General features: G+C 36.3%; 1 protein-coding gene across 2 annotated transcripts in view; it reads left to right on the top strand.

Moving 5' to 3' along the window:
- The window catches only part of LOC113110879 (E3 ubiquitin-protein ligase TRIM62), a 52,561-nt gene extending 40,955 nt beyond the window's left edge, over positions 1-11,606 (top strand). The window contains exons 4-7 of one of the 2 annotated variants that reach the window (XM_026275144.1): positions 2,746-3,002; positions 3,126-3,170; positions 5,222-5,337; positions 10,094-11,606. In XM_026275144.1, the coding sequence (XP_026130929.1) occupies positions 2,746-3,002; positions 3,126-3,170; positions 5,222-5,337; positions 10,094-10,644 (969 nt within the window). In that variant the 3' untranslated portion in view covers positions 10,645-11,606. The remainder of the gene's footprint in view (positions 1-2,745; positions 3,003-3,125; positions 3,171-5,221; positions 5,338-10,093) is intronic. The other variant, XM_026275145.1, reaches the window with a different exon arrangement.
- The last annotated feature ends 596 nt before the right edge of the window (positions 11,607-12,202 follow it).

Raw genomic sequence — 12,202 nt, 5'->3', positions numbered from 1 at the left:
TCCATCAGGCGACACCAGGTGGGCTGACTCAGCCGATGCAAATGACGACAGAGAGAGACGTGATCTTAATAGGATTTCATCTTCCTGGCTGCAAGGAAATCTTATTTTCCATTGGAAAGACAGAAGTGGAGCAAGTCCTTTATTTCATTTGTTAGTAGGAGTAATCTTGTCATCGGTGTAGTCTGTGGTTTCTTCCAGCTCTTATTATAGGCCAAGAAATAAATGAAAATCTGCAGCTCACCTTGTTTGTATGGATGGTCATCGGTGGAACGGTTTCTATCATGCATCGATTCGACCTTGAGATTTCAGATCTTTGATCTGTCAACTGTAACTGATGTTCTTTACACTTTAATGGAGATGATTGGCTTCCTCAGAACATCTCATTTTATCTCTCTTCGACTTGTTTTCCTCTGTTTCAGTCTATGATTCTGTTGGCTAGTTTTACAATTTTCTTTTACGTTCGGCATTGAACTATGCTGCTTTTATCTCCATGCTCATCAGCCCGTCTGCATGTGTAATCATGTCCTTCCCATGGACGCTGTCCTAAAGTAACCCAGTAGATTAAAGGAGGAGCAACCTAATGTCAATTCCACTGACTATTAGACCGTGTCCCCGTCTCTAATGTTGCAGCACTTTCCACTTGCTTCATAGTCCACTACAATACATTGAGAGACTGCCAAAATTTTCATTCATTTTATAATAGAAACTATACATAAAAATGTAAACTATATATATAATAATTTATGATCATTTAATAGGAATATAGAGACAGTTAAATATAAGTATCGTGGTTTTAGATTATTTTTGCGGTGTCGTAAACCAGATCATTCTCTCTCTTAATTTGTCTTTTAACAATTTGAATCCACAGCAAGACATTATTAAGGTTGCTGAATTCTCATTTTCTTCATCATGGGTAGCTCCACGCTCTACACTCCAGTTGAATTTTAAACATCAAATATGTCTGTGGATTTGTCACTTCAAGCAATATTTTATTTAGGACTCACAATTACTTGATGGTGGAAACTTGTCATGATATACCTGGTGAGGACAGGTCTTTTGACCATGTTGTCCCTGTGTAGGTTGTCATTTACTTGAAACACTAGTCTTAGACTTCTCTAACTGCACATTGCATTATCTTTGTCAATTGTCAAGCACGCTATCTAACTAATACATGGGAATCACTAGTGTAGATTTGATAGTAAAATGCATTAATTTTGTTTAATTTAGATACATAATAAAAGCATGATTCTTTTAGTTAGGCCTATTTTATCCTTTTAGGGTGCATTCACACTTGTCATGTTTGGTTCGTTTGCACTGTTAGTCGCGTTATCGCGCCTAAAAACGCGTGGAAAAAACTAGGCGCGCCGCTTTCTCCTTCTTTCCAAAGCGCTCGGACAGTTGCGCCCCTGAGGCATCTGCCTTTGCTAAGCAGCCATGAAGTGCTCTCTCCATGAAGACGTGGAAATTTCAGCACAGGATAAATGGATTTGCAGCACTAAAACTGTGAGTTTTCAACGTTGTTACGGGAAAGGATGAAGCTTATTGGTTAGTTCTTGTCACATGACCCACGGTGCGTTGCGGCATTCTGAAAAGTTGAGATGTTTTTAAATCGATGCGGTGCGGACGCACCTGGAAAAACTTGCGCGTCGCACCGCGTACGCATCGCGACGGCGTCGCTTCCATTATGAGCGTGCATGCCACGCGCCTACATTGGAAATAACAAACTTGAATGCAACAAGGACCAAATACTTCTAAAATAACCAAAAACAGGAACTAATGACAAGATGCGATGCTATGCGACATGATTTGATGATGCGGTATAACCAAAACAAAATGAACAGAGGGCAGACGTGGAGGAACAATGAGGTAAAGTGCTTTCCAGGTAGTGAAAATAAAATTATATGTACATGCAAGAATGAGCGCGTTTAGTCCAGCAGACGGTGTGTTTGTCTTAAAGTGGTGTGAAGCAGACAGATCGGTTAATGGTTGCTTTGATATCATACATCCGCAGCGCTGCTTTAAGTTGACTTTAAATTGTTTGGGGTGTTCGGTGAGTTCCATCATGATATATACGTCATTCAAGCTGACCAATCAGGTTGTGAACCTATCACTATGACTTTAGATTCAGTGCCAAAAATGCTAATGTGAACCAAATATATCACTTTTCTTTTTGGTCCGGACCAAATGAACCAAGCAAACCAAACTACAAGTTTGAACATCCCTTATTGTAGCAGAACGTTGCCTTAAAATGGAATGTTATTTTTTAATGGTTTTGGCGATTCTGGTGGAAAAAATTATTAATTCAGAATGAACACTATTGTAGATGAAAGAACTGTCAGCTTGTTCCAGTTATTTAAATGCATTGTTTGACAGAAGTGTAATTTTGTGGCTGCTAAATAAATATTTATCATAATCATCGACGTTGGAAACGTGTTGCTTAATATTTTAGTGGAACTTTAATATATATATTTTTTTCAGTATTGTTTGATGAATATAAAGTTTAAAAGATCAACATTTATTAAAAAAATCTTTTGTAACATTATAAATATATTTTATTGTCACTGGTCAATAAAATGCATCCTTGCTGAATATCTATTTCTTAAAAGAAAAAAAAATCTAAAATGTATGCTCCTCATGTGCCCTAGAGTAAAGACTTGGTTGTCTTGAAGGGTTGTTATTTGTGACTGTGTACTATTTTAATTCTAGGCTCTTAGTCTAGTCTCATTTCTCTTCTCTACTTCATAGTCATCAGCAAAGAGCCTTCGTGCTACAATTGGTGAAGCTTTTGAGCGACTTCACCGCTTCCTGCGGGAACGACAGAAGAGCATGCTGGAGGAGCTGGAGGCAGATACGGCGCGCACGCTTTCTGATATCGAACACAAGATCCAGCGCTACAGCCAGCAGCTCCGTGATGTCAAGGAAGGGATCCAGATCCTTCAGGAGCGACTCAGTGGGACCAGCCGTCACGAGTTCTTGGAAGGAATAGCCCTGACGTCAGACAGGTACTGTGGATGGCATGTGACTCAGAGAGGAGTGGGTGAGCTTGTGTTGAGGGTGTTTTGTATGGTAGTTTGAGATTCTCTGGTCTAAAACGTTTTGTCTTTTTTCTCGAAACCGCTGGTCAGGGAGCAAGTGATTCGTGGAGGGTATTGCTGGTGGAAGATACCAAGGCAAGTCAGGTTATTTGACTTATATATGTGACCATTGCCCTTTGCCATATGTCACAGTCAGAAGAGAGATCACTGAGGAACAGGCTAGGTTAAGGTTAGTTAGGAAGTAGAAAGATCATTGACATCTAATCAGTAGGGCTGGATGTTGGCAAAAATAAAATTAAAAAACGTGCAATTTGGTTCTGTTTTGATCTTAGGCCCCATATACACTAGTGCGTTTTTGTTTTAAATGGCATTTTAGAATGAAAAAATCCTTGTCTACACTGGTATTTTCCCTGCGTTTCCGAAACGATTTCCGTTTACACTACACAACCTAAAACGCATGTCACGTGACCATTCATGCAGGTACAGCCATTGACATGACTAGGTAGATTCTCTATTATTTAGATCGCGAATGCATCTACGTGATTGGAGTGATTGAATGGTAAATCTACCTTTACATCTATGGGTACAACAAATGCGCATGATGTTATTGTTTATACGGTCATCAAAGATAATGTGGGCAGCCACGCCATCGCTTTGAAAAGTCTCAGTTTTGGTCCATTTACTCTGAAACCCAACCATGGAGCTTTCAAACTAAAATGGGGTGTGCAGTGTTTTCGGAAGGCTCCTCGAAAACGGCAGAGTAGTGTAAACGATAAGTGTAACCATAGCAAAAGTTATGTGTTTTAAAACGAAAACACACTAGTGTAAATGGGGCCTTATAAAGTTCAATTTGTTATTCTATTCTTCTATATTCTATTCTGTTCTCTCAAGGGATGCAGAGGGGTGGACATTTTCCAGTAAATTTGTTTAACTCTACAAAATGTTCCAAAAATTTTCAACTTTTCCTAAAGTAAGAAAAAAAAAATTCCTGGTAAGTTTTCAGAGATGTACCTGAAATTTTCCACCTTTTTTTAGCCTTACAGTAAATAATGATCTCTCTCTCTCTCATATATTTATATATATATTCTTCTCATGGTAAATTATATTAAATGTTAAAATTAAAAACTGATTTGTATACAAATTAAATTGAACATATTTTTTTATTTACAATAATATCATTGATAATGTTTTAAGAAATTAAAAAATTGTTTATTAATATAATTATAGATTCATGCTTCTACTCGTTTTTTTATATATAAATATTCAAACGGTGGCTGTCATAACTTGTTTTCATGATAAATTTATTCAAACAAACATTGAAGAACGGGTTAGGGAAAAATATATATAGGATAAAAAAATCATGAATAGTTAAGACAGTACATATTTTTAGCAAACTGCTTCTCTCTAGAGTTGTTTTTTCTAGGTAACTATCTAGCTATGGTCATTAAGTGGCTTTTTATTGTAAATGTAACATTACATAACATTTGTTTACAAACTGTTTTACTGACGTCTTTCTGCAGTTGAAACACTGAGCGATTACATAAGACAAAAAACATTTTAATAAGTTGTATGTTTCATTTAACATTCAATCTGATGTTCATTCATGTTTATTCTGTGCTATTACTAGCAGTAAAGTGAAAGACGTCTACAGCGATCTGTTATTTCACAAAGAGGATCAAAGCAGTGTTTGTTGTTTGAATTTCATAATAAAAAAGTTGAAAGCTGAGACTTTGATATCATAAATAACAATGCTGGTTGTAATCTATTAGATGACAGGTGTGCTATAAATCCACATACCTTAGCCCTGTTAATCAGCAAAAATATTTGAAGTTTTAGACTGCATTTTGAAGAAAAAAAATGCATTTCTAAATGCGTGTGTAGCAGATGTTTTATTTGGGAATGATAAGAAGGGAATGGGTTAGCCATACTGAAACAGAATAAGATGATTAATGTGGCTTGAACTAATGAAAGTGATCTTCAGTGTTGCCCACATTGACCTCACTCCCAACGGCGAACTTGAGCTGTTTGACTTTGCAGGGGCGGCACAGCTATGTAGAAAACACAGTACGATTCAAAAACGAGTGTTTGGAAACAGGACTTAGCCTTTGAGGAAGAATCAGCTTGGGGTATGGTGGGTTGCCAATGTTGAATTTGAATAATGCAGTTGTTGTCCTCTGTCTCTGCAGAATAAAGGGAAAGATCCATGAAACCAACCTCACTTATGAAGACTTCCCAACGTCCAAATACATGGGACCACTACAGTATACAATCTGGAAGTCTCTGTTTCTGGATATATCCCCAGGTAATGCGCCAGAACAATAGAATTGCATTTTTAATAGTAGCTATGTGTGATTGGGAAAACATCTACACCCCTACTGGAAGCAAAACATTACACAAAAAATGAGTTTATCACGGTTCTCAATGCTTATGCCTGGAAATTAAGATCATGATAATGTTAGCGTTCAGTAATCTGCATGAATATACTAGATCTAGCTTTCCCAAACAGGGTTTATAAAAGAACTGCGAGGGGTGTGTGAGATTCCCATGTGATGTTTGTTTGTGTTTAGCAAATACTTCCCAGCACCTCAGCATTATCATGTGTTTATATTCCAGGCATAATCATTAAGTACAGTGAAAAATCCATTTTGTGATGTAATCAGCCAAGCACACACTGCAGGACTGAAGCTCGTTGCCCTTTCTATTGAGTGCAGACACTAATTTCAATCTTGTTTGCTGTCATGTTGGAGCTCATTTACTTCATTAATTATAGACTAGGTGGGTCAAGATTATGGTGGCTTGGTTTCATACAAGAATTTTTAATTTGCATAGAGCCATTAAAATTGAACAAACCAACACTGTTTGTGCCACAAACATAAATAATACCTCAAATCTTGTGGCTTATTGTGTTAATAAGTGTGTTAATATTTGTCTAAGAAATCAGACCAGTGTTATTTTAGTATTATTTATATTATTATTATTATTATTATTATTATTATTATTATTATTATTATTATTATTATTATTATAGTTTATATTATTTTTTATATTAACATAAAATATTATTTTAAATTTTACTTTAATTTATAAAATATTTATAAAATATATAATTTGTGTTATGGGCATTTTAATTTGTCGTTTTTTATATTTAAAAAAATATTGAAGTTCAAATTATTTTGGCATTTTAAATTGTTTATATGTTTCTAGTTAGTTATTAAGTAACCTATTTCAGTTATATGCCAAAGCAAATTTTCTTATCTTTGTTTCATTTTTTCATACACTACTTAAATGTTATTTAATTTCAGCTATTCCATTTTTTTTTTTTTTTCATGTAAGTTTTTTATTATTATTTGTATTATTAGTTTTTTCACTTGATGGTCACATAAACAGAACAAAACCAAAAAAACAATCAGAGACCAGAATATCATTACCACCTGGGAACTACCCAGAACACCATAGCAACTACTCAGAATACCTTAGCAACTGAACAGATCAACCTATTATCATATCAGCAAGTATTAAGCGCTACTACATTTTGTTCTCACAGAAATGGTTTCTCATTGAATAGCCAATTGTTATTTGTGCATCTGTTGCACATCCATATATTAATCATGTCCAAATATCTAATACTATTCATTGTGTATGTATTAGTGCATCCAATTAGAGAGGATCTAATCAACACAAACACAACCTGTGTGTTTACAGCCCCGTGAATGAGATAATACATGTCTGATTGAGCTCCACACAAGTGGCCATTGTAATAGCTGCAGTGAGAAGAGCTGCAGGCCTCCTCCATCTGTATTCCCCCTCAGTAGCCACCTGAGGAAGAGCATTATTTAAAATAACACAGCAGGGAATATCTCTCTCTCTCAATCAATTCAGCCATTTACCAGCGTCCTTTACACTGACAGAAATGAGCAAGGGGCGACGCTCAATCTGTCACATCAAACAAATCCAGTCCAAATCCTTCCTTCCATACTGCTGCACTCGCCACTTTTCATTCTGTACTGGCATTGCGTTTTTTGCATTTCCATATAGACATTTCCATATAGACATATCTTTTTTTGCCTGTCAACCTAAACAGAAATATTTTTTCACATGGATTTATAGTATACCATTGAATAATGACTGAATACATAAGCTTAAGCAACAAAATATTGTTTATTTTTGTTCAACCAAGTCTAGCAGACCAGTGCAATTTTTGCCATTAAGTGTAGCAATAGCATATTTAGAAACAATTTAGAAATAGTACATTTCAGAAATTCAGGAAGCTTATAGGTGCTGGAACCTTCTGTAAAGTGTTTTTTAAGTAAAACACAATACTGTCAATTACATTCAGAACATTAGAAACACTGACTATTAGAAAACATCTCTCTGTTGCTTCAGAGGCCATAACATACTAAGTCCAACTCTCAATAACCTTGGCCAAAACAATAAAGAGTTCAACATAAACTGTTGCACCAACAAAATAATACATAGTTCAACATAAAGTGTAAAGTCCACGCTAGCTGCTATATATTTTGCGTTGAGGTGATACTTGAGACTCGATGTGCTGCGGTGATATCATAGACAGTAGTGATATGCGAAGCGAACGCTAGTTGGTGCTCCAGTATAATCGGTCCCGCCGAAACTCATCCAGTGAGAAACGTTCCGCAGTGCAAAAATAAGTTATTAAAAATGCGGGATTTTTTTCTGTAATTAATTATTCTTAGTTAACGCGTTATTTTTTGTGTAATTAATTAATCTCAATTAAGGCGTTAAAGTCCCGGCCCTATTATATATATAAAATATCCTTTTTTCTCTCCCATCATGTATTTATTTATTTTTCCCCTCCCTACCTGAACAGCAATATTTTTCGGCACTTTCTGAATCCAAAGCCGGATACTGGTGCTTGTTTTGTTTTGCGTGACTCTGAAAGAGCGAGGACAGGCAGAGACAGATCGAAAGTAAGTGACAGAGGTTAAATTATTTATAGGTTACCTGAAGCGCAAACTGCCAATGTCAAAGGGTGGAAATGTTGACATCCTATCCTCTGGACCGGCTTCTGGCGCCGCCATTTGTGGTGAAGGTTTTAAATAGCCAAGACAAAAATATTTTACAAATTTCCCTCTTCGTCTCTGGTCCCTGACAGACATGCCCATCTTTGGACCGCAGGCAAACTAGCCAGCATGGTTGCACAGTGAATGTTCCAGCCTAATTTCATACGAACCCTAAAAATTCCCTAGTGGTGTGCGCAATGCAAAAGAATGCATAACATGTCTGATAAGTGATTGCTTCAGATAAGCATTCTTTCTTTTTCTCCCCATATTTCCTCATAATCTTTCTTAATCTTAGTTTCATAGCTCAGTTTTCCAGAATGATATCTTGGCATCGTGCATACCGTAATGTTGCAACTGCTTGGCTCGCGTCTCTTTTTCAGGTCCAAGCTTGTGGTATGTGTTTACTGTTTTTGTCTGTATGCAGGAGGACTTGTTCTCTATCCAGCGCTTGCGCCTCTCTCAGTCCATTTCTTTGGCACACTTGCCCACCACTGAACCCACAGTAAGCTGGCACCATAATGGGCATTGCAGAACATCGACTGCAGGCATTACCAGCCAGGCAGCTGCTGATGGATGGAGTTTATTTATCCTTCTTCAACAAAGTACTCAGTGCCTGGCAGAAGCGATAAAACAGTGGCCAGTGTAGACACTTTTGCTCCTGGCCTGTTCTTGTATTCTGATTGCTGGATGGATCTTAATGTGTTTATACTCAAAGGATTGTAAGCTTTAATCGACCCAAGCGATAATGAATTAGAGAGAGTGTGTTGATAGGTTTCTGAGGAGTGTTATTTCACCATCTCAGGTAATAACTGTGTCAGTGCTTTTGATTGACAAGGATGACCTCCCCAAACACCCATTTCTGGCTGCTCGTTTAGTCTTTGTCCCAGTTTTCTCTTTGAGAAGTATAGAAGAGAGAGTGAAAAGGAAGTGGTGAAGAGGTGGAATGTGATATTTAGGTAAAAACCCACAAAGCACATGCACTAAAAGCTAAACCACTCTGACCTTGTTATCTTGTATGGATGTCCACATATAGACACCGAAAGGCAAACTATATCTTTCTAAACTGCTAATAAACCCCCTTTAGGGATTCGATCAGATCAGGACATAAGACCAGTAACAAAAGAGCAATTTGATCTGTAAAATGACAATAGTTGAAATTGTATTCATTCACACCCAAGTTGGTAATCGGGCTATGATTGTGGAGTAAATGCTTTCTGGAGGTATTAAAGTCATAGAAAATGATATTATCATTTAATTGTCAATTTATATAAAAGGTCTACTTATTTGTTATTCATTTTACATTTTAGAATGATTTAATTAAATATTTGTTCAAAATAGTTTTGTGTGTGTGTGTGTGTGTCTGTGTGTGTGTGTGTATATATATATATATAATTGTTTTTCTATTCTTATTTTTTACATGTATTCATTAAATTTTATATTTATAGATTTTTTTAAATGCATTTATCTCTTACAAACACATATATATATATATATATATATAATTTATATACACATATACATTTTTATATATATATATATATATATATATATATATATACACATACATACATACATACATACACACTATATTTTAAATTGATTTTGTATTTTATAATTAATATATTTTTTATTTTTATTACATATTAAAACGTTTATTTTGTTTCATTTATTAATTTTTATTGATATATTTTTATTTTATATTTGTAGTTTTTTGTTTTTCTATTAATTCATATTTTTCTATTTGAATTTAATTTAATATTTACTGATTTGTTTTTCATATGTGTGTGTGTGTGTGCGTAAAAATTTTATTTTTAATAATTGTGTATTTTTGTGTGTGTGTGTGTTTGTGTATTTGTTATTGTTTCATATTTGTATAACATTTTATATATTTATTATTATTATTATTATTTTAGTTTATTTTTATGAATGTTTACCTGCTGTAATATAACAGCTGATAGCAAGCTTATTGTGGTTTGATTCTAAATGCACTGATTTTCATTTCCTCTATCCTCATGTCCACAGTGCCTGCTGCTTTAACCATGGACCCCATCACTGCTCACCAGCGGCTCATATTATCAGACGACTGCACCATCGTTGCGTACGGGAACCTGCATCCACAGCCCCTGCAGGATTCACCGCGCCGCTTCGACGTTGAGGTGTCAGTGCTGGGAGCCGAGGGCTTCTCGGCGGGCGTCCACTACTGGGAGGTGATGGTGTCTGAGAAAACCCAGTGGATGATCGGCGTGGCCAACGAGACGGTCAACCGCAAGGGCAGCATTCAGATCCAGCCCAGCAGAGGCTTCTACTGCATCGTCATGCACGACGGTAACCAATACAGCGCTTGCACCGAGCCCTGGACGCGCCTCAACGTAAAGAGCAAACTCGAGAAAGTGGGCGTCTACTTGGACTACCCCAAAGGTCTGCTGGTTTTCTACAACGCTGACGACATGTCCTGGCTCTACACCTACCGAGAGAAGTTTCTAGCTAAACTTTATCCATACTTCAGCCCCGGTCAAAGTCACGCCAACGGAAAAAATGTTCAGCCCTTGCGAATTAACACCGTGCGTTTATAGGAGCTGAGTCAGCAGAGAAGAAGAAACTGAAATCTAGGTTGTATAATAACATTTCGTTTTCAGCTTACCTTAGGGTGCTCGGTGGATCGTCGAAACTTTACTGAATAAAGCAATCTGACTGATGGATTGTGACGTAAGGCTCTGTAGATGCCTGGAGTTGGTAAATAAAATGGAGAGCCTTGCACTTTTCTGAGAACTGCCTGTGGGTGTTTTGTACATTTTATTGTCGCCGGTCATTTGTAGTCTTGCCGTGGCCGGCCTGCTTGCCCAAGATTCCCAGCTGCTTGTACACAACACCCCGACTTCTGTCCCTTCAGCCCCTGCAGGGTCCAAATGCTCCTTTCATGGCTCAAGCCTGGGAAAAAGAGCTTATCTGTTGTGCAGACAGAAATAAAAATGAGTTGCCCGTTTTGTTTTGTGCAATTGGTTTTGGTGTGTTTGTGGAGACACTGAACTAGTGCTGTACGAACTTCTTTTTTCTCAGTAACTGCATGATCGGTGAGTGGAATATTGTGTCCCTCAGGTCATGTGGACAGAGTCTGGCTGCAGTAATCAGGCGCCCTGTAAGCGTGAATGATCGTGTACGTGTTTTATCTCCTTCTAGTCGAGATTCAGGACTCGAACGCCGCTAACGCATCTGTTGCGATTATGAAAATGGGGCCATGACTTCGCGCATTTATACATCTCGCAGGACAGGTGTAGCTGTGGCTTTGGTGAAAAGTGAATCCCACGCATCTTCCTTTCCCTTTTGCCTCTATCGCTTTTATTTATTCATCTTGTGCTTACTTTCTAGAACATTCCAGTGTTTAGGGTCCCGGGACGTTTTGTTTTAAGAGGGTTCAAGTGTTAAAGAGTACGCTGGGTGATCACTGCTTTAACGCATCTAATCAGATTATAAGATGCTGAAAGACATTTCCATTTCTGAGAGACTACATCTGTTGCTCTTTAGAAAAGTGTTTAAATAGTTTATATATATATATATATATATATATATATATATATATATATATATATATATATATATATATATATATATATATAAATCAAAATGAATTACCTTTGTAAATAAGGACCTGATTTCAGTGACTTAAAATATCTATATATATGTGTGTGTGTGTGTGTGTGTGTGTGTGTGTGCGTGTGTGTGTGTGTGTGTGTGTTATGAAGTGCCAAACAGGAAAAAAAGATATATGAATGTATAAATTAAAATTTTGAACATGTACTTATTACTCTGAATATATACATAAAAGTAGCAAAATATAGATATGTCTAAATGTTTATATATAAACAAAAACTGAATATATAAATGTAAATCGTGAATATATGAACATAAGTTAATCTGAATATATAGTTGATAAAGATATTTTCATATAGAGATGTAGACAATATATATTCCAATTTACAATTACAGTATATGTTCAGGATTTATAAATATATATTTGATTAGCAATTAGATTTTCAGAATTCATGTTCATGATTTACATTTATGTATATAAATAATGTACATTCATGTAAATCAGAATATATCTACATATTAAAATTCATATTTATATATTCA

The sequence above is a fragment of the Carassius auratus genome, chromosome 11, assembly GCF_003368295.1.
Source record: "Carassius auratus strain Wakin chromosome 11, ASM336829v1, whole genome shotgun sequence".
In the NCBI taxonomy this organism is placed as follows: Eukaryota; Metazoa; Chordata; class Actinopteri; order Cypriniformes; family Cyprinidae; genus Carassius; species Carassius auratus.
Note: the sequence above shows the minus strand (reverse complement) of the source record. Positions and strands in the feature narration are given on the sequence as shown.